At 37.8% G+C, this 25,581-nt stretch overlaps 1 protein-coding gene across 4 annotated transcripts in view; it reads right to left on the reverse strand.

Annotated features, from left to right (window-relative positions):
• Positions 1 to 475: 475 nt before the first annotated feature.
• STX7 (syntaxin 7) overlaps positions 476 to 25,581 on the reverse strand; it is a 30,832-nt gene continuing 5,726 nt past the window's right edge. For 3 of the 4 annotated variants that reach the window (XM_056487698.1, XM_056487696.1, XM_056487697.1), the window contains 9 exons: positions 24,741 to 24,881; positions 11,611 to 11,680; positions 9,996 to 10,086; positions 8,186 to 8,323; positions 7,474 to 7,526; positions 6,718 to 6,808; positions 5,999 to 6,071; positions 4,964 to 5,046; positions 476 to 1,891 (listed from right to left, as the gene is read on the reverse strand). In XM_056487698.1, coding sequence (XP_056343673.1) covers positions 1,799 to 1,891; positions 4,964 to 5,046; positions 5,999 to 6,071; positions 6,718 to 6,808; positions 7,474 to 7,526; positions 8,186 to 8,323; positions 9,996 to 10,086; positions 11,611 to 11,680; positions 24,741 to 24,822 — 774 coding nt within the window. In that variant the 5' untranslated portion in view covers positions 24,823 to 24,881 and the 3' untranslated portion in view covers positions 476 to 1,798. The other variant, XM_056487699.1, reaches the window with a different exon arrangement.

Genomic DNA, 25,581 nt, shown 5'->3' on the forward strand with positions numbered 1-25,581 from the left:
GCTGAAGTTCTACTGCCAAAGAGCTCTTTTCATTCCTCAGCATCTCAGAGGATGTCACTGACAGAGGCAGGTATGAGGTATTGCAAGAGGGAAAAGATTCTCCTGGGCAAAGAGGATCTGGTCATCCTTCTGTGCCTGCTTGCAGAAGTGCAAAGAGTTTGTTAAACATTAAAGTCAGGAAATTTCCAAAGTCAGTTTTAGACAGTTCACTGGTAAGAAAGCTACCTGGCTAAAATGCTGACTGCTGTTCTAGTTTAGGCTATTGTAGTCTGAAAACAAAAATCTCAGGGCATTAGCAACACTAGCTGAGAATGCAAGATGCAGGAGCATTTTCATTAACCATGTGAAGTACTGTACAGGAAGAGAGGTTCCCTGGGGCCGCTTCACCAGCTGAGCTAAAACTCTCTGTAGTTGTTCAGATGACAGATGTGCTTTTAAAGATGGATTCTAAAAAAAAGCAACTACTAGAAAAGTGTACTCTTTAAAAGACCTTTATTTTGGTTGCATGGTTACAAGTAATTTATGTTTACAGTTAGATTGCTCCCAAATAATATTTCATAGCTCACCATGTACATAGTGCATTCTCTATCAGTCTGGTATGGAAGAACTTTATAAAATACAGATTAAGTGACTTTTTCATCTGTACACTTTTCAGATTAGTTCATCAAGATTAAGTAAAAAGGCAAATAGATTAATTGGCAAAAAAGTGTTTTTACATTTTTAATATATTAGTACAAAATGGCACAAAAGGAAAAAAGGTCATTTTAAAGACTATAAGCATCAAACTTTAAAAATGCTTTCAGTCAGTTCAACTGATTTTAACTTAATTTCAAATACCAGTGTTGGAATTGAACTTGTGGTCTTTTCTTAAGCTGTGTGAAAGACATCACATACAACTTTAGACTTGTTCATGGAAACTAAATCACAGCAGTTTCAGAACAGTGACATTCAAGTGCAGCTAGGAACTTAGGAATTTCTGTTCTTCCCAGTAAGTCTACGAAGTCACAGACTAGAGAAAATTTTCATCTAGCCAAACCCACTCATGCACACTTCAGATGCAAAGATACCAGATGTGTGCAATAAAGCACAGTATTTCTTAATGCAAGGACTGGAACAAAAAATTCACATAATTACATCATTCTACAACCTTCCTACCTTTGCAGGAAGCTTCCAGACATAACCATACTTGATGCCAGATATAGAGATAAATGGAACATTTAAAAGATTTCAAGCAAACTGAAGGCTTAATTCACAGGCTTCAGGTATAAAAGAGAGAACACATCAATTTCAGCAACCTACATTTTATTTTTGAATCACCCATATCAAATGGGTAGGTGAATGTGATGGAAGGGAAACAGAGAAGAAATATATTTCTAACTTAAAAATAAATTCTGAGATGTGAATTCATTGCCTCAAGCAACAATTCAGGAGTTTGTTTTGGCAGCAACATTTAGCAATATCCCAAAAGATAATTACCCACCCTGTCAACACAAATTATCATTACTTTGATTAGCCCCTTAAACCTTAAGACATTTTATGTTCAAGTTAATGGAACAGTTTATGATCTTGACTGGTTTTTTTTTTCTGGTAAGACAGCACCCAAATCTGAGAGGACAGGCAGTTATACTGATGGCAGTACTGACAACATTATTTCTCAGTTAAAACAAACAGTCTTATAAAAAAAGTAAGTGTGATGAAGTACAGAACCACTATTTTACTCAGCTTCACAATGAGCAAACCATGACTATGAATTTCCTTTCCTAATTTAAATACAAATTACAAAGCTTTCTCCAGAGACTTATCTTGCCATTAACCATATGATGACTCCAAGAAGCACTGCTCCGACAGTAAGTATAACAATGAGTATGCACATCTTCTTTCGGGATCTTTGCTGCCAACAGAGAGAAAAACCAAGTTCATTGAAAACTGTACCACATCAGAAAACTATTCAGATGCTTTTATGGTCCTACTGCTTGTGCAATCTAACTAAATTGTATCCTTACATATAAAGATGGTCAAGTCATCTAAAATGTTCAAGGGGGAAAAAGAAAGCAAAGTTATCTACCTTACTTTGTGGCTATATTATTCAACAGAATTATTTCAGTGGCATTTTCTGGTACATTGAATAAATTAATGAAAGAAAACACATTAATGTAATGAATGGATGTAATTAGAACTCTGGGGGAAGTAACATGAGAACAGGTGTCAGCATAAGAGAGGAAAATGGATAATCAGTTGCACAACAGAGAAGGTAGAAATGATCTGCTAGAAAAAAAAATACTATTAATATACATTACAGAAGGGAACAATGGACTACAATTTTAGACTGCTGTGTATCCATTCACAGTTATTTTAAAGGTGTTTTTGCCAAGTTTCTAAGATAGAACTTGCTCTTAAAGAAAACAAACAATAAAAAACCCCAAACCAAAGAGACATGACTAGAGACCCATTTATATAGATGTCACTACAATAAAGTCCAAATTATGAGTATGTTGAGAACTTTCACATTCCCATACAGGTCTGTAACTTGAGATAACAAAGCACTCAAGATCAGCAGCAGTCTGTCATCCTTTACCTGAAGGGTATGGAATCTGAAGGTTTCCTTCACAGGATGAAAGAAAATTACCAATGGATTTCTTGAGCTCTTTCTGGCAGCCAGGGAATAACAACATTCACATCTTGGGATTCTAGGCCACAGTCCCAGAAGTAAAGCCAGTCTGTGCTGTACTTAGCAAAAATTCTGCCTGGGTGGTTCTGATGTTTTGGGTTTTTTAAAATTTTCCTCTCTGAAGAACAACATCTGTGTCAGTTCTTCATTGAAGCTGTCAGTTCTCCACCCAGTACTACCCAGACCACCAAATTTCATAACAATTCTCTTCTTCTAGTTTTATTGTCTCATTGCCACTTCTCCCACCATCAGGCTAAGATTTCTTCATTTTATTGTTTTACTTGCTAGAACTCAGTTTGCTGGAGTACCTTCTTCCTGTGTCCATTATCTCCTTACACTCACAATCTCTTCCTTCTGCATCCTGCTGACACCCTCTTACCAGAAATGTATTGAAGTCAAACATTTCCCCTGTAAAACTACTTAAGCAAGGCATGTCAACCTTATTTCAATATGCAATTGATCATCAAGTGCTGAAGCAGCCTGGCTTTGCCCATATTGCTCTGCTGTGTGAATGCATTCCAGGGGAGATAAGTGACACAGAGCTCATCCAACCACAAACAGGAGCTACAGATATCCTCCTGCCATGTCCCTCCCAGCACACCTGGGCCTCTAACACTTCCTTGAGGGGGTCAGGCCAGATATAATAGTTGCTGAAATTTTTTAGCACCTTGGAACAAGGATAAGTTTTCAAGCAAAGGAAAGTTCAAATCCAAAGCAAAGTACACAGTCCTTTCATCCAAACACAGAGCAACTATGCAGTATTTGGCACCTCCTGCAAGACAACAGAAGCTTGCCAAGTCTTGATAACCTTTCTTTGAGATGGGAAGATCCTTTCCTCCTCAAATCATGAAGCTTCTAATTTTAAATTTCAACCAGAAATTTTTGGCTGCTAATATTTTTTTCCTGATTTTTTTAAGTATCAAAATAGGAGTCCTCAAACTTACTTAATGTGCCAATTAATCCCACTGAGAATACAGTTCAAGGATGCACCCTCTCCAATTTCTGAAATCAGCAGACAGTCTTTCAGACATTCTGTCACTCATTTACTGTCCTAGCTACTACTAATACACATAAGAGGATTTTTAAAAAAAAAGTCTAAGGACTAACTCTAACTTAAAGGGGAAGATTATTTCTAAGAAGTTCCAAAAATGTTATAAAGAAGTGGCATATAAAGGTATTAAAAGGCTTTTCAAAAAAGTTTGACAGTTTGAAATATGTTTTCAGGATAAGAATAGCAAGTAACAAAAGCTGGATATATACAGCTCCAGGAAGATTTCAGAGAGCAAAAATTGGTGCTAACTGGCCACATCTTCACAAGATTTTCCTGCCTATCCTTCCCACTCCTCCAGTGATCCTCAAAGACTTGCTCTTCCAAATACAGGAACCTTTAACTTCTTGAATTATAACAGTAGGAGTCTGTGTATGGTTTATCTGTTGGTTTTGGGATGTTTGTTTGTTTGTTTGTTTTAAGTGAAGGTGTAACTCCAGGTGCTCTCATAGAATCTCTGAAGGCTCTGAAACAGTCTGGCTGGAAACAGCCTCACAGGAAACCCAAAGCTTTCCAAAGTCACTGAATTTTATTTTATATTGATCTAGAAATACCATTGTAGTCTAACACAGACCTTTAAGTCTTCAAGCCTTGAGGAACTTGCTAGGCAAAACCCAAAGTGCATAAGTGTGGGAAATACAGGCACAGAAAGCTCCCAAGGCCTTACACATACAGAGATAGAGGTAATGTTTGATCTAAGACCTTGGAGAGGGCTTGGAGAATTAGAGCACTGAAGCAAAACAGACATGGAACAAGAATATAAGTTTGTAGTTTAAGTAGAAATATGTTTTAAGCAAAGAGAAATATGTATTATGTAAGCATAGCAATATGTTAAGTAAGATAGTAAAATATTTTAAAGTTTGGCAATAGAACCTGTTATAAAGTTATTTAGAAGTTTAAAAGGTATCAATATAAGTTTATAAGGTGTTATATGATTGGTTGAAAAATGATGCACTGTGGTAAAGCCATGAAAGACAAAGCCATTAATGATTGGTGTAAAAAGATGTTAGCAAACTTTATAGAAGTATTTGATTAGCTAAAAAACTAAAATAAGGTATTGTAACTGACAATTAGATTGGCTTCTGATATTCTGGCATTGGATCTAACACCCTTCCATGAGTATAATGTAATAAATCAACAAATCATCTTTTACATCTCTCAGCAGTCCTGTCCCTCATAATTATCCCAATACATAAGAAAGCCTAAGTCAGGACTACTGCAGGACAGTTTCACACAGCTGGCATTACCTGGTAGTTCGCTGCTCTTGCCAGCTGCTGGTTTGCTTGCTGCACATGTACATCTGCACTTTCCACATTGGCTTCTATGCTGTCTTTGTTTCGAAAAGAAAGATTTTTGGTAAGTCATAACCCAGACAAAGGTATGGAATGCTGAAATATACTTGAGAGCATATACAACAGCTGCCCCAAAATGCTGATGTCTTCATCAGTATTCATCAATGTACATTGTATTATGAAAGCTTGAACCATCCTACACTTACACCCGAGTTCATTCTATAACTGCTCAGGCAATGATTAGCTGAATTCATGTCAGGTAACAGCTCTCCTATTCTGCATGCAGGGCTAAAACTTAGATACCAAGCAGGGCAGACATTTTCTACCTTTTTTTTTTTTTTTTTTCTTTTTTAAATAACCTTTTACTTGTCCTCCAACTTGCTACTGACAACTCTCTGCTCAGATTAAAAGAAGTCTTAAGATTTATGAAACAGAGGTAATGGACCAAACAATACCCCAAGAGTCATGATTCTAGTTTAGTGTTCTATCACATTGACACAGATTATAGTTTTTCAGTAGAAAAACATGAATTGATTATGGGTCAAGATGGTAAAAAAAGCCCTGAAAATATATTCTGGACATAGACAAGAGCATGGCTTAGCAGTTGAAAATGGATTGTTAAAACAAGAAACCTGTTTGCATGAAAGGCAAAGCATGAATCTTTGCTGAATCTGCACACTTAGATCCATTAACAAATACAGTAAAATGTCCACAAACTTTAATTTTATGTTCAAACAATTAAAAAAAAACTATTTTAAAGACATTTTATACACATGAAAAAGTACACGTTTTAAACTAGATTTTAAGCACTCTTTCTTACTGTATTCCCAGTCATCTCAGCCAATCTACCCATTATTAGGTTATACCTGATTTCCTTTAGCTTTGATAGTGTAATTAGAGGAATTTTTCAAGCAAAAGGAAGTTCTACACTGCAGCTTGCTAGAGAAAGTGAATAAAAAAATATTCTGGTAATATTTGAATTGGACTTACCTATGACATCACCTTGTTCATGAATCATCATTCCTAGATCTTTGAAAATTTCGTTGATATCCATAATATCAGCCTGCAAAATGAAATAATTAATGTACATCACACATTTTAGCCTCTATGTGCATTTAGATATAAATACTGTTCCTTCTCCTCCAGGATATGCATCCATGACTCTTTATACTTCAGGATGAATAAAAAACTTTTATGTGCTTATTTTGAAGGCTTTTCTGGTACTTTGAGACCGAGTTTATGAAGCCCTTACTTACAAAAGTTTAAATGAAATGGAAAATCTCTGTATTTTCAGAAATGTTCAAGAAAATCCACTTAAAAATTAACATGTTGAACAATACATTGGGAAAACACGTGAGGAGAGGTATAATTTTGCTACATTTATATTCACTGTTTAAAATGGTTCTATAATATGTTCATATTGGAAAAAAAATGAATGTAATTTTTCTTGCAATCACATGAGCACTCTTATTCCATAGCAGAACCACTGGAGTTAAACACAGTATATCAAAACATGGCTTTCATACAGTGGATTTCAAATGTATTTCACATCTAAAGACAATATTTGCAGTTTTGAAGAGAAAAAACACACCCACAGACAAACCCAAACTTCTCAAGATTCATGCACCAATTAATGCTCATGCTCCTTTAAAATGCTATTTCTTTGGAACATCAAAAGCCTATTCTGCTGTAAAACCACCTGTACTTACTTCGAGCTGCCTAATGGAAGATTCCCTCTCCTCAATAAGACGGAGATCATCTTCTGTAATTTCTTCATCTTGCACTTGTGCTTGCGGTTGACTATCAGACAAAAAAAGAAACAAAAACAAAACCCATACAAAATTGAAAAAACCCAATGAGAAATTATTCAGAAGGATAAAACTACAGTTAAGTACATAGCACATTTTACATTATCAGTTAATAAAATGTGTGTTACTCTTGTCTGTCCCTGGCAAACAGAAATGGTATAACCATCACAGCTTTGGTGTAGCAGAGCTGCTGGAGCAATGCTGCACAGAGCAGGTGGCTGACTGCAAATTCTAAGTATGAATACAAGGTCAAAGTTCCTTCTGAATTATCAACCGCAGAGTTTTCATCTACCTCAACAAAAAAAAAAAAAATCTGAGACTAAGAAACAGTTCTTGGAGAGTATGTAAGTAATGGGAGTTCCCAGCAAATGCTGGGCCCTTATCACTGCAGCTTTATTTGACTAAAATTCAAATAGGACTCTTCTTCCTAAGTTTGGGTCCCAGAAAACCCAAATGCAGCTTATGGACATAGTTCCAGCTGAAGCACCAGGAAAAAAGGAGAGACATAATGTGAACTGCTTCTTTTTCTCCCCATGTATGCCATCAAAATATCTTCTTTATGTTAAAAACAAAATAAATTTTAATGGGCAGTTTGCTTCCCTGCAGGCTGTTTATTATTCTGAGTTAGGTGAAGGTGTATTAAGTAATTCAACCTACCTGTCCCAAGAGACAAGTGTTCCCTCTTTGTAGTTATCTTCTGGAGCCCCACCCTACATGATCAGTGTTTAAAAATAGAAATAAAACATTAGAACCCTGAAAATAGCACTGGCAGCACTTCTATAAGGAGTCAATACTTGAAGGTTTCTAGTAAGTCAAACTGAAACATGATTCAACATGTTCTCATCCGGATTTTGCTTTAAACATGCATAAGGCTGAAATAGAAGCAAAAGCATTCAGCTCAGTAACTGCCTGCTACAACTTACAAGTGCAGAACATGTATTTGGCACAGAGTGAAAAGGCAAAGTTGATATAATGACAAGGAAAAGCTCAATATCTGAAGCTACTCAGCACATCTCCACCTTAATACTCCACTAAAAACTGGCAAGTCATTCTTCCCCAAAGGGAAAAATCTGTTGATATCTAAAGGCAGAGCAAAAGCATTTCAAAATCTGCTAGAAGCTGCTTTTGCAGGATTACAGCATGAATACAGAGGCAGTTAATTCCTTTGTGTGACAAAGGCAAAGGAAAAGTAACAGTTGTCTGGTGAGGTTATTACAGCTTAATGCAGCCTTTACTATAAAATCATAGCAGCATGTTCTGCAGCATTTAGACTCGGTTATAAGTTAAGTAGTACTGTGGAGGCAAATCTCACATAGAACACCCCTAACATCAATATAAAGAATACAGTGGCACATTTTCTGATACTTACAGACACCCTTGAGCTGGCTCTTACTCTGGCTACAAAGTCCTTTTCCTTCTCAGCAGCTTGCCTTTGAAGTCTTTGGAAATTTGTCAGTGCTGTGGTAAACTCCCCCACAAGACGGTCTTTCTGTATTTTTCTTTGACGCTGTAGGAGAAAAAGTTTTACCAAGTCAAATGAGCTCAGGCTTTTTGAGGCTTTACTATTTCCAGTCTGCTAAATACCAAGGCATATATAGTTTTTCTTCTAAATTGGCGTAAGTGTAGGCTGTCAACAAAACCATTTGCAATTCCATGGACAAACCTTTCCTTCTGGGATCACACAAGCACACAAATTAAGGCATTTGAAGAGGAAACCAATGTATTTATTTTCATTTGACAGCTGCAAATGAGAAATGAGCAGTGATAAGAAAGCTTCTACCTTCCTTATTAGCTGCTGACTGTAAAATCTTCTGCTTTAGTGTGAAATATTTTGACACCAGGAATGCTAAAATATGCAGAGGTGACTGAACACAGAGGGGAGGAAGGGTGCAGGAAAGAAAGAACAGAGCACTTTGTATTTTACAGAAATGCATACTGAACTGAATCCAGAAGTGGGTTCACATACCTCCTGAAATGCTTTAGAACAGATCCAGAAATACTTGTTCTAACCTTTCAGGTTTATTTTTTTTGTTTGTTTGTTTGTTTGTTTGTTTTTTGGTTTTTTTTTTTGTTTTTTTTTTTTTTATTTTTAAGATGTAGTGAAGGGAAGGGGAATATTGGGCACTCAGGAGAGTCTCCACCATATTTTCCTAAATATATGCATACATCAGCCCTTACAAATTTCTGAAAGGTTGTCATTTGCCATTCATGAATCTGTTATTTATGCATTTCATTAGAAATAGGCTTGATAAAAGGGTAAAATTAAACAGTAAAACATTTCACTGTGAACTTTTCAACTCCAAGATAAATCCCAACAAACTAAAGATACTTTGGCTGAACTAGAGGTTATATACTAAAACCAAGTTTTAACACTGCTGTTAGAAGTTTACAGCTTGACAGGATGAGCACACATGGATCATGGCCTGCCATTTGAACTCAGTGCTTCAAGACCATTTACTTTCCCAAAGGCTGCTCAGGAACTACCCACAGACCAGGAAAGTTGTTTAAGTGACAATAACCCGAATCTATGTTTTCTAGGATCCTGTTGTTCTCCCCTTATTTAAGTGACAGATTTTGCTAGGATAAGAAACCACAGGAGGGCAGAGAGGAGTGTGCTAACCACAACAGCCACTTCACGTTTCTGACTGAAAAATTTTACACAGACCTCAGAAGGAAGGTTGATTCACTAACAGCTCCTGTCTAGTCTAGTCCTCTTGAGAAAGGAGAAATCTGTGCTTTTTGATCAGCACAGCACATATACTGATCTGAGTGATGTAGAACAGACAAACTGTGATAATCAAATTATTCAGACAGTGAGTGAACAGTGTTTTGGCACTCAGTTCCTTGACCCTGGAGTCAGAGTGCTGGCAGAATCAGATACAGCATCACTGCAATGGATTACAAAGTGTCCAGCTACCTCAAAAAGCAGAAGGGCACAGCACACTGCCTCGATTCCCACCACTTCAGTCAACCTACTTCATTCCTGATACATAAAAACAACTATGGGACAAGTCCAGACGGCAACAAAATATTCTTACATTTTAAGTATTCCTGCATTGTGCAAATGTGTTGACTAACTAAACAGTGCTTTGAAAACAGGAATAAAGAACTAAAGTGACTCAAATACTTTACATGAGCCAACATAATAGTCAAACAAGCCATGCTTTTTGGTTTTATACCTGTTCACTTGTGGCAGGCAAAGATCCAAACTCTTTAATGTATTTGTCAGTTTCTTTGGCAAGTTGGTTGGTGTATTGCTGCTTCTGTTGCCTAAAACCAAATGCAAATTTCCATTAGAGACTATTGGGTTACTTTACTGAATTTCACTGATTCTCAAAAAACATTAGTACTAAAAGCTTCTCTAAAGCACACAAAGCCATCTTTATTCTGTTCTTTGCTGTAAAGGCATGAAATCATGGATTCCAGGCAGGACAGGTGTTGAAGAAGGTGTGTTCCTCAGTGTGGCAGCATAATTAATAATTACTTACTTATTTCTTCCCCTTAGGTTTATTCTATTTTATGACTGTGCAACAATGCATTTGTAGTCATTATGAATACATAAATGTACTTCTGATATTATCACATAATCCTTTACCCATATTCATTTATTTTTTTTCTGAAACAACTCAAATTCTTTACCTGCTTTGGCATCCTCCCCACGCAGTCTATACAAAAAAGGTTTTAGCTGGAAAGCTACTATCAAGCCATCAGAATTGATATTTAAAATAATCAAATAACTCTTGACCAAATATTCAGACAAGTGAGAAACATATAAAAACTCAAGCTTACTATATATACATAAATTATCCCAATAAGGGTCTGAAGTATGTTCTTAATCGTTTCTGTGCTGTTTAGGTGTGAATTTATGCCTATATCCTGTTGGGTTATTTCATAAACTGTGTATATTTCACAGTTCACCTCTTCCCAGTCTCCAGTAGAACATCCCCTGTGGATTGTACTATGGCTAATGTTATGGGCCCTGAACTCAGGCCATTATGAAGAAATTTGGCTGTTCACACAAAATAAACATGACGACTTTGGTCCAATACACACCTCCTCCTACTATATAATGGCCACAGCACAGCATGAAAAACAAAAAATGCCAGGGTGAGCACAACATGTTGCTTATGTGCATTTGTGATGCTGAGATTGATGTGGTAAAGGAGTTTAATGAAAAAAAGTCATACTGGTTCATTAGACCATGCAGAGAAGTAGAGAACAGCTGCTGTCTCTCCGAGAGGCATATTAGTGAAAGTCCACCTTTAGGTGATTGAACTCCAGCAAAGCATCTGCCTTGGAGTCTGATTTCACATCTGCTATGTTACTATTCCTGGTACTTATTTATTTGATAATTTCATCCCTTACTGTAGCTTTCATCACTAAAAACAACATTTCCCCTCCTCTCCCAGTACCTCCCCTCACAAAAAAACACCCCAAATATATTCATTACCTTGTGACACTCCTACAGACAGACTGGAAGTGTTGACTGGAATGGAGGGATGTGGGGGTATGTTTCTGAGCAGTGATATTGCTTTCTGGTTTTGCCACTTTGCTAACAGCCAGCACAGGTTTTATAGATGCACTGATTCTGCAGGCAATGTGCACGGGCAAATCAGCTGATTCAAGTTTACAGACTATCCTGCTTTTAGAAAGCACATCTGAACATCTAAGTTTCAATTATTTCTCTATGCTCACCTTTCTCAGGGAAAACAGTACCCTGCCTAAAGGAAATCCACCTCATCACCCAAGAGGAGATTTGCAATGAAATTTAGTGTTTTCATGTGAAGTACTCACAGCTGTTGCCTCAACTCAGGCGTGTCCTGTGGTGTTCCAAGCTGATGTAGTATTCTTTGTATTTCAGCAGCTGTTTGTGAAGAGGAAGAAAAATTTGAATGGGGCAGAGACAATTGCTACTCAGTTTTATGCATTTTTGCTTGACAAGTCTAAAGCTATATAAATAAATTGACAGAAATGGATATGCAGAACTTTTTCAACCTACTACAAAGACCCCATTTGTAATTCCCAGAACAACTACTGAATGATTTTTGCCATGTCAAAGACAAGACCTGAGGTTTCTTATGAAGGATGGGAATATATTCAAATCTTTAGGTAGATACAGGCAATTTAAAGATTAGCCAGAAATTTTATTTTAGTAAGTCTAAATCAGGGGTTTTATTATATTTTTAAAAAATAAACATCACCATTCTTACTATTTTATGCATATCATTTTAGAAAACTATATAGAAGACTTCTATAACATTATCTTACACAAAAATTTCAGAATCCATGCATCAATGAAGAGACAGCAACAAAGCATTCATGGGTTTACAGTACATCAAAGAGGAAATAAAACTCATATGTTCACGTTTAAATTACCATTTTGAGATTCTTATGTTTTTAAGTCTGGGATACAAACTGCCAGTAATTTTTGAGTGTATTTCACAAAACATATTAGTTTTGAACTGATATATTGTCAACCCTTATTTTCAGCCCAACATATTTTGCTGTCACATTAGAAAGGAAGAAGAAAAATGGAGAGAAACTTAAAGGATAGGCATTTTTTTCACTATATCTACTTTTGTATTTTAACTGAGCTGAAAAACAGCAAAACATGAGTGAAGATTTTTGATTTTGGCTACAGTCACCACTGGCTACTAAGGACCAGCCCTTCCCTGCCTCCTGCCTGCTGGGTGAGGCAGTGCCTGCCTGCCCGCACTTCTCCTGGGCAGCTTCAGCTGCTCACACACATTGATTAACACGAGCTCGGGGTAATTAAGCTTCCTTTTTTATGGTCAGTGTCATGCATTGTTTTAAAACAAACAAAATGGTAACTGGCTGGCGTTATCTTCAAGAACATAGAGTTTTAATTTCTATAAAAATGAACACTAATTATCCTGTATTTGTTCTAAGGCTCCCTTCTGACTCCAGAGCCGAGGAGCTCGGTCGTTCCTTATATCCTTTTAAAAGGGAGAGTAAAAAGAAAACCAAGGGAGACAGACAAAGTCTCGGTGTGTCCTACCGCCACCTAGAGGTGCATTATTTAATTGCAAGTAAAGAAAATGCACAGGCTTGTGTTTCAAATAAAAATTCCCTGAAACATGGCCTATACTTAAAATATTTGCATTCCAAGCTAACTGTATATTTATCCTACTTCTAAAGCTGAACACAAATTGATAATAGAGAGAAAATTAAAAGCCAGCACTAGAAAATTGGTCAGGTATACAATTCCAGAAGCAGAGTTTATGGCAGTTCAGGTCTTGTGATTCAAAAATTTAGCATAACTTAAAACACATTTTACCATGAAGTCTGTAAGTATGCTTAAAACCAGCAAATTTCAAATAGGACTTCAAATCACAAAGGGAAAAATTAGAGAAAAAAGTCTTAAGGACTGAAATAACAGCATTTTTTTCTATGCTTCCTGTAATTCAGTATTTTCCACCTTAGCCTTGGTATTATTGAAAAAATGTAATTATTTGTTTATACAAAGTATGCCACATAGAAAAATGAAAGTGCTTACTCAAGGAAGTAAATAGAAAGAAAGGCAGAAAAATTTTGGCCAATAGTCTTCAGGAGCACTCCAGAAGATGCTCCATAAAAAAAAAAAAAAAAAAAAGCCAAAAACAAGGACCACTATAACAAAGAAGTGGAGAAGCTGACTTTTCTGAAATCTTGATTTACAGTATATACTTATAGATTGATGAGTTAAAGAAATCCAGTCTTTGTACTCCTTTGTATTAATATAAATATGCTGGAGTGTATACAGACTAAAAAATATGTTCTTTATAGTCTTATAACTCTACTGTTTTGGCTTGTATTTACTGATTTCTCAGTGTAGCTACTTCTCATTCAAATATTTGATGTAACATTATACATATAATCACAAAGCCACCTAAACTATAGACACAGTTTATAGTTACAGTTTCACAAACAAAATTTTTTGACAGGATTAAAGATACTACCTCGAGGATCACAGAGGGAAAGGGTCTTCTTCCCTCACATGCACACACAGGTCTTACAGAATCTGATTAAAAGCAAGAACCAGCTTTGCAGCTTCTTATATCATAAGACAGTATCCCTTCCCTTCCTCAAGGGAAAAGCAGGGTAGCCTTAGCACCTCCTACTAAAGTTTAGGCTATAGAAATATCCCTGCTTGCTCCTTCCACTGCTCCATTTGTGAAACAAGTAAGGAGAAGAATCGAGCAGGCAATGAAGAGCAAAACTGCTGGAAACCTGGGATTACTCTTTGGAAAACAGAAGTTCCTAAATTACTGATTTCACTGCTGATGCTTGTATTTATAAGGGTACTGCCTCTCTCATTTAACCAGCTACTTAGCCCTTTGTAGGGAGTTCAGGCTGGCAGATCACAGCACACAGCATCTGCTCTGGTCTCCTCAATCCATCAGTAACACTCAAGTATCCCAGAGAGCCAAAAGCTTAGGCCTAGCTCACAAAGCCCTAGCACTGCACTGCAAATATACTGGTAACAGTCAGAGACCCAAGATCACAGCACAGCTTTGACAGGTTCCTAGGCTACTTCACTCTTTATGGTTTTCCCTCCCCCAGTTTCCCAATTCTTCGAACAACCCAAGTAGTTCCAAGAGACAGGAGTAATCTAAGGATGCTCCTGTCCTGGACATTACAAATCCTGCCACAGAGACTGACTGTATCTTGTGCATGGTCTTAATTATTTTCAGTACAAAGTCAGGCACTGGCTCATGTGTGCACTTAGGCTCCTTGGGCACACACAGGTGGCTGCTGGACTTTGCTCAGGAGCTGCACAAGGGCACACACCACGTGTGCATGCAAGCATTCTTTACCAAAGTCACAGGGTATGGCAACATTCTGCATCACAGGCTTCAAACTCCTGCAGCCACTTCACACTGCACATCAGGGTAGATGTTTGCATAGAATGAAAATCAACAGCTCTGTTAGGACTCACACTGCACTAGCAGGAACAGCACCTTGCCAGCTGTGGGCTGGCAATAAAAGAAAGCAAGTCCACTTTGGAAACTGAGCAGAGTAAGAAGCAAGGTACCTGACACTGTGTAAGCAAAATGCATTTTTTTCCCCAAGAAACTGGTATCTTACATGCAAAGGAATCTCATTTATTTCATCTAAAAATTAGTCTTGTCTTAGAAAGAAGCAATACCATAACATTAGACTAGTCTTAGGAAGAAACAATACCATCACATTAAGAAGACTTTTCATTTGTCTTTGCAACATTCCTGATCTAGATCTCACAGTACACAACTATTAGCTGATAAAAGCTACTGAGCTTCTCTAAGGCTGGTCACATGCTCAGGAACAGGTCAGACACAGTTAATGATGAGCCAGAGAAACAATTAAGACCTAACCTGAATACCTACAGAGAAAATTATTCAAGAGTCAGCTCATGTTTATTTTTACAAGCCAAACAGTGGTTCCATTTCTAATCAGTGGAAGGCTCTTCCTCTAGCTAAGGAGAACATAAAAAGGAAAGCAGTAGTCTCTGATATAAAGGACCTCTATTTCTCTGCAAGAGTCAAGGAAGTAGAGATAGTTGCAGAGATAGAGGAAATATTTACAAGGTTTAACAGGTAGGAGTATTTAAGAAACATGTTCCTGACTGAACTGTAATACATACATTTTTTTCATAAATAAAAACACGTTTCACATACCAGATCATACAACTACACTTGCTTTAGAGCTGACTAGTAAAGAAGACTGTTTCCTCTCCTTCCTCCTCATCTTGTTTTTCAGACAGATTTGCAAAAGGTATTTCATTACAAGTAAATCCATGCTGACATAACTGTTGGTTCTGGTCTTTGACATCAAAACATTTAAAAGGTGGTATAGGAAGTTTTAAACTTAAAATAAAGGCACAAATAGATTAATACAATGAAGACCAAAATGTAAACCAACTTACTTCCTCTAAGATTGGGAGTGTAAATAAGCTTAACCCCAAACTATGAATTAGTAAACACTGTACAAGCTGTAACACCACAGCACTGCAGTAGAAAAGGTAAAAAAAAAAAACCCACCAAAATCCTTCAGTAAAATCCTAATGTTTGAAAGGCCACGCACCAACTAAGAGAAAGGAAATTAAGAATAGAGTGGAGGTCATCCACCTTCTCTGGCAGGGCTGAGAAGTGTCCAAACATTGTTATTGATATTCATCTACAGCATTAGCCAAAGGAAACTGAGGATGGTCTTACTTGGCAATGTTTACCAGTAACTCCAGCTACAGGAGAGAAGCTTTCTCAAGCTACCCACTATCACCTGTTTTCCTGCCTTAAACTCCGTTCTATTTCACATTTGGAAAACCAAACTTTAAAACCTCAAGTGTCCAAGACCAAGCTTGTTCCAGCTGGATGGAGAATGACATATATCAACAACATAATCCTGAGAGCTCTAAAAAATATACCTCAATATAGAAGCATGAAACTGAGGGCAAATATATTTAATGAGTGCTGCTTACAACCCCACTGCAGTAACCACACTTCTTACTTAGACAGCACAAGACTGCTTTATAGCCATCCAGTAGCTGTCTCCTTCAGTTCCTTCAGCCACACCCACCACACTGCCCAGTTTCACAAAACTATGGTCTAACACTTCCACAGAGAATGTGGCACTCACTTGGTGTGCATGGAAGAAACACCAACAGCAACAGGAGCAACAAACACTGAGGCTCTGCACTGCAGAGGACAAGAACCAGACAAGCAGGTAGAGCAAGCACAATGAAACCTGCCTTACAAAACAACATGGATTGAGACCTCACAGGAAGAAGGAACAGAACAGCTCCTCCTAAATGTTAATTGCAATGGTCTCACCTATGTCACCATCCTATACTTAGAAAGGGACAGATAGGGTTTTAGTAACTGTCTGAGGTTCACAGGGCTAAAACAACGACAGGTATTCAAAGACATTGCTTATTCATTATTAAGACATTATTATAACAATTTCCTTATACCTGAGCCCAAGGAGAATAAACAGAATCAGTGAAATGTTCCTTTGTGTACACCTAACACAACATTTGATTTGCTCCATGTGAGCCTTGTGCTCCAGCCATGGCTTCATAAGGCATATAAGCAGTGACTTCAGCACCAGCACAGTCACCTTGCAGAAATGCTTTGTCAAATACCTCACACGCGCTGCGACCGGCTGGGTGACTATGAAGAAATCTCCTACTTCTTTCCAGCTCAACAAGTGAGTCAACAAACAGCACGTCCAGTTACAGATTAATTTGTGTGGAATCTAATAAACTTCAGAGTCTCTTCAGAGCAGTCTAATGGAACAAAAGAATTACTTGTTAAAATTACACCAGTTCAAACTGCTTTTGCCTAGGGACAACAGACTTCCTCAATTTATTCAAATCCAATTCAATGTGTTTTGCTTCTGCACTTCAGCTGCTGGTACTTGACTAAAGATGAGGAGATGCTGCAGAAAACATTCCTGGATCAAGGAAAATTAAGAGAGACCTTTTACAAGGGCACCTAGTGACAGGACAAGGCAGAATGACTTCAATCCGAAAGAGAATAGGTTTAGAGGAAAAGTTCTCTACTCTGAGGGTGATGATGCACTGGAACAGGCTGCCCAGAGTATCTGTGGATACCACATCTCTGGAAATCTTCAGAACCAGGTTGGATGGGACTTAGAGCAACATGATACAGTGGGTGGCATCCCTACACATGGCCAGGGGTTGAAACTAGATGATCTCTAAGGTCCCTTCCAACCCAAGCTGTTCTATGATTAAGTGATATAGTTGCAATACCTCCATCAGATGAAAGTCTTCTGTGTAAGACCCTCTTTAAGGCTATTAGTCTAGTTCACACTCCCTCAAATTTTACATAAATCACAATGCCACAGTGCTGTCTTGCTAGCCCTACTTTAACCAAGAGTGACAGTTTATCAGAGGAATCAAATCCAGGGCATCAGTCAAAAGATACCAGCTTACACTAAAAAGCATCCCCAGGAACTAATCTAATTGGAATCAAATATCTAAAAACTTCAGTAATTTGGTTTTAAGTGCTTTGCTTTATTATGTCTTAACTCTGTGTATAACACTGATTATTCTAAAACAGGAGAATGCATCAGCACAGAAAAACAGTAACTGATGTATGTGTGGGAAGGAGAAAATAAAATGAGGATGAGCCTGAAAATTGTCCTCGGAGCTTTAAGACTAAAGACTCAGTAAGTATGAAGAGTAGAAAACATCCAGTCTTGTAACCTTTTCTTTATATTTTGTTACAGGTTCTGGCATTTCTAAATAGAATCATGCCTCAGAGTGACCAGCACCAATGTCTTGAGCTCAGGATCTGCCCTCATTTTTTTCAGTGCTGTGGTAATGATTTCATTCTAGTGTACTCCCATCTATAATGGTCTTTCAAGGACACAGTGAAGCGGGATTGAAGTATCGGCTGTTCTTCTAATGTGGGCGTAGAACACACTAAACACACATTGTTTAAGTGCACAATAACTGATCATGCAATCAATTATTACAACTCAGCCAAGGGGAAGTCATTAAATCAATCACTTTATATGCTTATCCTAAAGTATCCCTGGTAACTTCCTGACACCAGGAAGTTTGAACATTTCTCTAAAGAATATAAGTAGCTCATTAAATTATGAAAATGAAGCATAGTTCTGCATTAAACAGTAACTGTACAAACACCATAACCCAACCCATTTACATGAAGAAGTCTGGTTTTTAAAAGGCCAGGTCATTACTGCAGCTGCCTCAGGAGCTGACATGGAAGGAGACACAATACACCACAGACTGGTCAACACAAGTGAGTAGCTGCTACTGTGGGGTCACTCACAATTTATCCCTGACATGGTTTTATTCCAAGTCCTGACAGGTGTCCAGCCCCCAGCATAGGAGGCTTTATAGGAGCTTTGATTTATAGGAGATTTGATAGAGGGCTCTCTGTATTATCAAATGCTGCTATTCTCTATTCTGCTGCTAGCATAAATAAATCCCTGTCCCTCTTGTGTAATATCATCCAACAAAGACAAACCAGACAAAATACAGAAAAATATTAAAAACTTTCCAGATACATAGACAAATCTGTGAGGCATACCTCCTTGAATGTATATACTATTTTACATAGAACAAAGACTTTAAGAACTGCATGAAAATGATTCAGGCCTGAGGTTTTCAGAAATAGGTTATTTCTACAAGAACTGTGAGCTTCATAACTTCACCTCATTGCAAAGACAAGCATTTAGAAAGACCCAAATTAGCTAACTTTCTCCTTAGTTCCTCAGCTTGGAAGAAGTCCACAAAATGAAATGTAGAAGCATATGATGGTGCTTAAAATCCCTAAATAACCAGCCTTTTCCTGGCTTTATAGAAACTTTATTCTAAATCCAAGGAACATTCTGGACAACAGCAACAATAATAATATAGAAATTGTTTCAGCTGGTATGTTCCTACAAAGTTAAATCTGGTTAATTGCAGCAAATTGGAAATTTCTGACAATACCACTGTTTGAAGTCTCAACAAGCTCTATTGGGAGTCTATTTTCTTCAGAACCACACCTGTACAAAACCACACTTTATTTATAGACAAAACAGAATTTTGTTTTCATACAGGCTTTGATTTCAACACCTCAGCGATCTCATTTACTTTTCATGTGCCCATCTGTGTTGTTCTTCAGCCAAGAGTAATCATGCAAACCTGCTGGCGTTTCAAACATAGTGACAGATACAGTTTTCATGAGTGTTTTAGGCTTTTTAGCAGAACATTTTAACTACCTTCTGGGCTTAAACCACAACATAAAGGCATCTATCAAAAGTCTTAATACTTTTCAGGGTTTAATCTACATTTATGATTTTCTACAGTTGCATACAGTTACAGGCAAAGTCATATGATTGATCTAATTTGACTCCCATTTTAACAACATTCAGTGAGAATAGTAGCTTATACAAAACTTGAGGTGCAAAAGAAAATTGAACAAAATTCTTTTCACAGGACAGGTATCACATGACAGAGGGGATATCTGCTGGCTTAAGCTGACCTTCTAGGAATGTGCTCTATATGAATTGATGCTTATTCTGCCTTAACAAACAGCAAAAGAAGTCCACAGAAAGCAGAAGTCCCTATGAGAAAGTATCTCTCAAAGTCAGCCAGACTCCCTCCAACCGTATGTGCATTGTGGCTACTGAATTTTAGGGGGTTTTTTTATTACTTTGCAGCATGCAGAGAATGTGTTTGTTGGGTTGGGCTGATCTCCAGTGTGAATGAACAAGTCAAATACTCTATCAGTGACCTACTGTGCCAATACTGAGCAAAGGTAGATTATGCCATTCCTACTGGCTTTGCAACCAGCTCTGCACAAAATGCTGACATGACCTGGAGGACCTGGGAAGTGAAGGAAGAAGGGTTTGGTAGGGAAGGAATATGAATGCATTACTACAGTTAGTGTAGGTTCTCTAGCTGCTTGATTATTGTTAGCAAACAAAAAAAAAAAAAAAAAAAAAAAAAAAAAAGGTGATTCAAAAGAAGTGTTTTAAAAAACTGCATATATTTTACCAGCATCAGGTTTTGTTCTGTGCTCCCAAGCAAAAGGCAGCACTCTAAACTGCTTCTAAACAGACAGCTCCCAAAGTCCAGCTCAAGATGCCAGTGGAAACTTGACAGTTACTTGATATCTAGCCTGCACCATTCCTGTTTTTCTTCAGGGACTGCTCCAAGCAGCAGATTTGGTAGCTACAATAAAAAATTAAATACAAAGCAAAACAAAGGCATACTAGCCTGCTTCCTCAACGACCCTCACACAGCAGAGTTATTTAAGTATGAAGTGGGGAGGAAAAAGCATGGCTGGTTTCTTCTTGCACAGTTCCTGTCAGAGACAAGAGTCAAATTTTTCCAGCTGAACAGAAGAGGCACCTACTCCTCTAACTGCATCCTTCCTACATTTGTAACTGTGGAGTTGTTCCCATAGAGGAATGCAACTCCCATTCTTGTCCCTCTTGGAAACACATTTTTAAATAAAATGCCTTCCTCCTTTTAGCTGTACAAAGAGAATCAGTTCTTTAAAACACAGAAAATGCTCAGATTTCAAAGAACTGCTCCCTCCCATCTCAGTTGTAAAAAGTCTGAAAGTAACATATTTTAAAGCCTTTAAATTAAGCTTTCAATCATATATGGATTCAATGCGCTCATCCTCCCAGGCATATCCCAGTAGGGTAAATGAACATGTCTGATAGAAATGCAGTTTTGTAAGCAGGCAGAATTTGTTTTGTCACAGAGAAATATATTTTGATAGCTCATCTTGTATCTATGTATCACACTCATGCCTTGTCTATCCAGTTGCTGTAAACAAGCAGCCAAGAGGAAATATTTCAAGGAAATATTGAAGGAAGGCATTTAGTTTTGTCCCAACTTAACAGCACTGACATTAAGCTGCCAAATAAGTGAGAGTGCTACCTGTGAAATCCAGTTCTAGAACAACTGCTCCTTCAGTAAATACTGATTACCTTGATAATAGGTTCTGTCTGCAAAGGCCAGACAGGTTGGAGCTTTACATTCTACATATATTCTTCCACATATTCTCTTCTCCATATTCCTGTTCTTCGTATTCAGAAAGTCAGGGACAAACCTCAACCAATTTAAATGCACTGGACTTTTAAAATACGAAATGTAGGTCACCTAGATTTTATAAACAGATATAATGTAGGCCTGGAATGAGAATTACAGTTACTTTGGACTGGAATCCAGACAGACCATCAAACCTTAACCATCAGTTGTGTTATAGTAAGATATAAATTTAGCAGCTGCCCAAGTCTAGCTCATTATACACTTCTTTGGCTTTATTATTAAAATCTGAAGTTCCCTTAGCTGTTTGCAGATCTGCTTCTCATCACCAAACCAGTGAGACACAGCTTGCAGGCATCGCTGGCCTCACTGAGGTTCAGCACACAACACTGCAGCTCATTTGAGCACATGTGATTCAGACTTCCCAGACTTCAGAGCACTGCTCAGAGTCACATGGATACTTGAAAAAATCCAAGAGTGGGTCTGAGAGCCTTATTCTCCCTCTCCTGCCTGAGGCTCTTCAGATGTCAAGAGCAGCCTTAAGTTTTTGCAACTCCAGCTGCCCAGTGAAACAGTTGTAACAAAAGTAATAGAGAAATACCCCACAGAGTAGTTCCCTAAATCTCAGCTTGGAGATGTCGCTGATAAAATGTGAGTTTCAGGCTGAGGAAAGCAGACTGTTCTCTAGATGTTATTAAGTAATGTCATAATCACTTATGTTGGCAGAAGTGCTGAAAATGTGAAACAAAGCACATCCTTCTCTAAAGAAGAGTTGAGAAGTTTATACACAGAATGTTCTGGGGTTGGGGATCTCAAACACAGGCAGGTGTAAGAGAACCCACAGTATATACAGCAGCGTATGCTACTTCCCATTAGCTAGCTCAATTTCAATCTTCAAGGTCCTAAAAAGGACTCACCAACACCCTTTCCTCCAAAGAAACTCAAACTGCCCAGTACAGATAGCATTTATTACAGTAGTTGAACAAAGGTTTGTACAAGCTCTCAACATATCCTCAACAAAACAATCAACATCATGATTGGATCAACAGATAAAAAAATCTGTTCTTTAAAGTTAAAAGGCTAACCAAGATGTTACCAAACACAAATGTAGAAAGAACAGACCAAAGAACAACCCAGACCAGAAAGAATACTATCTTGCAACTGACATTATTATTGAAGTAGTGTTACCAGCATAGAGAGGAGCTTTCCTAATCAATCAGTAACAGTGGGCTAGAAGAGTATTACTACAACAGCAGCATCCTGCCCATGCATTATGAAGCATTAGGTATTTAACATATATATTTTATCTTGAAACAGATCAGATTTATTACTTAGAAAGTGAGTATGTAATAATTCAACCCTGAAGAAATGCTAAAGATTGTTGTTCTCACCCATGCTACTTCCTATAAACTCTGGTGTATTACAAAATCTTGGCTGCACTACCTAATATAGGAAGTTCTGTATCTCTCCAACAAGTTAAAGGGCCAGCCTGTTGCTAGAAGGGCCAGTTTCCTTTCAACTAATCTGTATCTCCTCTCCACCTCTGTAGCAGTATTCCCACTTTGCTTGCATGTTAGAAGTGCGAACTAGTTTTGAGGTACCTCCTGAAGTAGCCTGGTGATCTGAAACAAAATTCTCTTCCTCTATTAAATTAATCTCACTCTGAAAACCAGAGTATCTACACATCTCCAGGTTAACCAAGAAGAATTCAAGTGCGTTGACGCCTCTCACAAATGCTCAGCATTTCTCGGCAAAAGTGAAAAACCAAGTCAACCGTTTAGATGGAAACCCTCACATTTAGGGTCAAGACTCCTGTGTCTCTCCCCCCTCCTTCCTAACTAAGATGATAAATTGCACTCTAAGAGACATGCTCAGTATCTCACTGGCACTACAGGTGCCTAAGCTTGCACGTTTCTTCCCATCTGACCTGGAAGTTCCTGAAGCTCACACATTCCAGTAGAGAGCTGGACAGATATTACACATGGGGGGGAAAAAAAAAAAGGCTAGAAAAGAGTCCATAAGTCCTTAGAGACCTCAGTTCAGGAAACACATTCAGGATAGGATCCAGATCCTCATAAAATCTAACAGAGAATGGACTGCAAGAGTAACTGAGTGGTTACAGTTCAGTCAGATCTACAGAAGAGCATGGGATGGAATCCAGAACTAGAAAAGAGCTTGGCTGGAGCTTTTCAGAGCAAAGTTCCTGTTTCAGAAGCAATAAAGCAGTGGGGCTAGAGACATTTGGATTTGGGTCTTGGCATGGCAGTAGCACCTATCTATTGCTCAAGACTTTAGCCATCTAAATTTCAAAATACAAAAGACAGCAGGACTGCAGATAACTCTTCTGGCATATCTCTATCTACGCATAGGCAGCTTGCTGTTAGAGTGCCCAGGGGAGGAGACACAGAAGAAGGAAGAGAAGGGATGGAAGGGGAAAGATGAGAGTAAGGAATCACTGAGTCCAGTACAAGATGGTTAATTATGTTCAGCAACTTTCACAATACTCCAGTTTCAATTGCTGACTTTATGTTTTCACCTGAGAGAAAGCCCTTTTTTCACATCTTGGTGCCTCAGTGTCTGTCACAAGTTGGCAGCTGCTTCTAGAAGACCAAGTTAGAAGCCATCAGACTGAATGAATTTACTGAGTAGATTTTAGGAAATAAAGTATAAGGACTTTTACAGAGTTAGTTTGTTAACTTTAGTTTGTGGAAACACAACCCTGAAGAACAAAAACTTTTCAATAAGGCGAAATTGCAATTTTGCTTCCTGTCTGCTGAGATCTTAAATTCTTTCTGGAAGAAAATACAAAATGTAACTAAAAAACAGGAAAAAAACTCAAGTCTGTGGCACTAACCTGTGCTACAAATACCAACTTCTAGAACCTGTCTCACAAAACAAAGATCAAAATTTTAATAAAAACCAACATACTTTACTGTCCAGAATTTATCTGAAGTTTTAACATTAAAATATTCGCTTCTGCATGCACTCTGCATAACATAAAACACATGTACCAAAACTAGCCATATGTTGTTCATTACCACCTCCCTTCTGATGAGCCATATACTTTGCATCACTTGTGAATCAAGCTGTATTTGCCTCACATACACACACATTAAAAATAAAATGGAAAATGGTGGAAAAGGGGAAAACTATTGAAAATCCCAGCAGCCTAACTAACCTCTAGCTTGAATACCCCAGTTAGGTGGCTAAAAAATACTAAGTAGCATGAAACTAAGCACTGGTATATTAAAACTTGCAGAGCCTTATTCACATATCTAAGATACACAAGGGACAAGGGGAAGCTGTAAGGCAACAGCCTTCCATGAAGGAATCTGAGAAACTCACCTTGAATGGGGGCACCATCAATACCAAAATTGTACACAAAACATGCACAAATGCAACTTACAGCATTGTGTGATCTTCTGGATGTTAGAAGTTATGCGTTGGGCTAATTGATTGGGATCCCCAAAACCTGGTCCGTACGACATGGCTGAGCAGATCTGCTGTCACGGTCATCCACAGCAGGAAAATGACAGACACTCTCCACCTGCAGAAAACAACAGTTATGTTCTGGCCATAGGTTTATATTGGTTCATCTTCTTAAAGAATACAGGGAGAAGATTAAAGAAAACTCCATATATTAATGTTTATCCTCTCCAAAAGCACTGCACTTCAAAGACAGGGCTTATTCTTTGTCAAACTTAAGTATTTTCTCCACTGTAATCAAAGAAAGAGTGTAATTTTCATTTCTTGCCATTGCAGAAAAAAAAAAGCTGTATGCTTAATCTAAAAATGCCAAAGCCTCTGAAGAATTACATCCCAAAACAATTATATTGTTATTTACATACATATCACTCATCCCACCAATACAATCCAGCGTAAGAAACCACCGGAAAAAAAACTCAGCAGATATCACACAAGACATCAGAAAAAAGGCAGCATCCAGTTTCCTCTAAACACCAATCACTTGCATAAATTTCAGTTTTAGTTTAACCCATTATTACCTAAATTCTATGAATTAGTACTTTATCCTATTTCAGCTGCTGTATTTGTCAGTATGAATTCATTTTTCAACAACCTGGGTATTCAAACACATTTTTAGTTTTTTTTTTCCATCCATACAGATCAAATTTCAGCACAAGCTCATGTGCTCATATCCTAAATTGAAATTAACCAGACATAGATTTGCACAATACCTGTGCAAATCAAAACTGGCAATTTATCTGTTCTGCAGTGAGAATGCAGAA

Source organism: Oenanthe melanoleuca, chromosome 3 (genome assembly GCF_029582105.1).
Source record: "Oenanthe melanoleuca isolate GR-GAL-2019-014 chromosome 3, OMel1.0, whole genome shotgun sequence".
NCBI lineage: Eukaryota > Metazoa > Chordata > Aves > Passeriformes > Muscicapidae > Oenanthe > Oenanthe melanoleuca.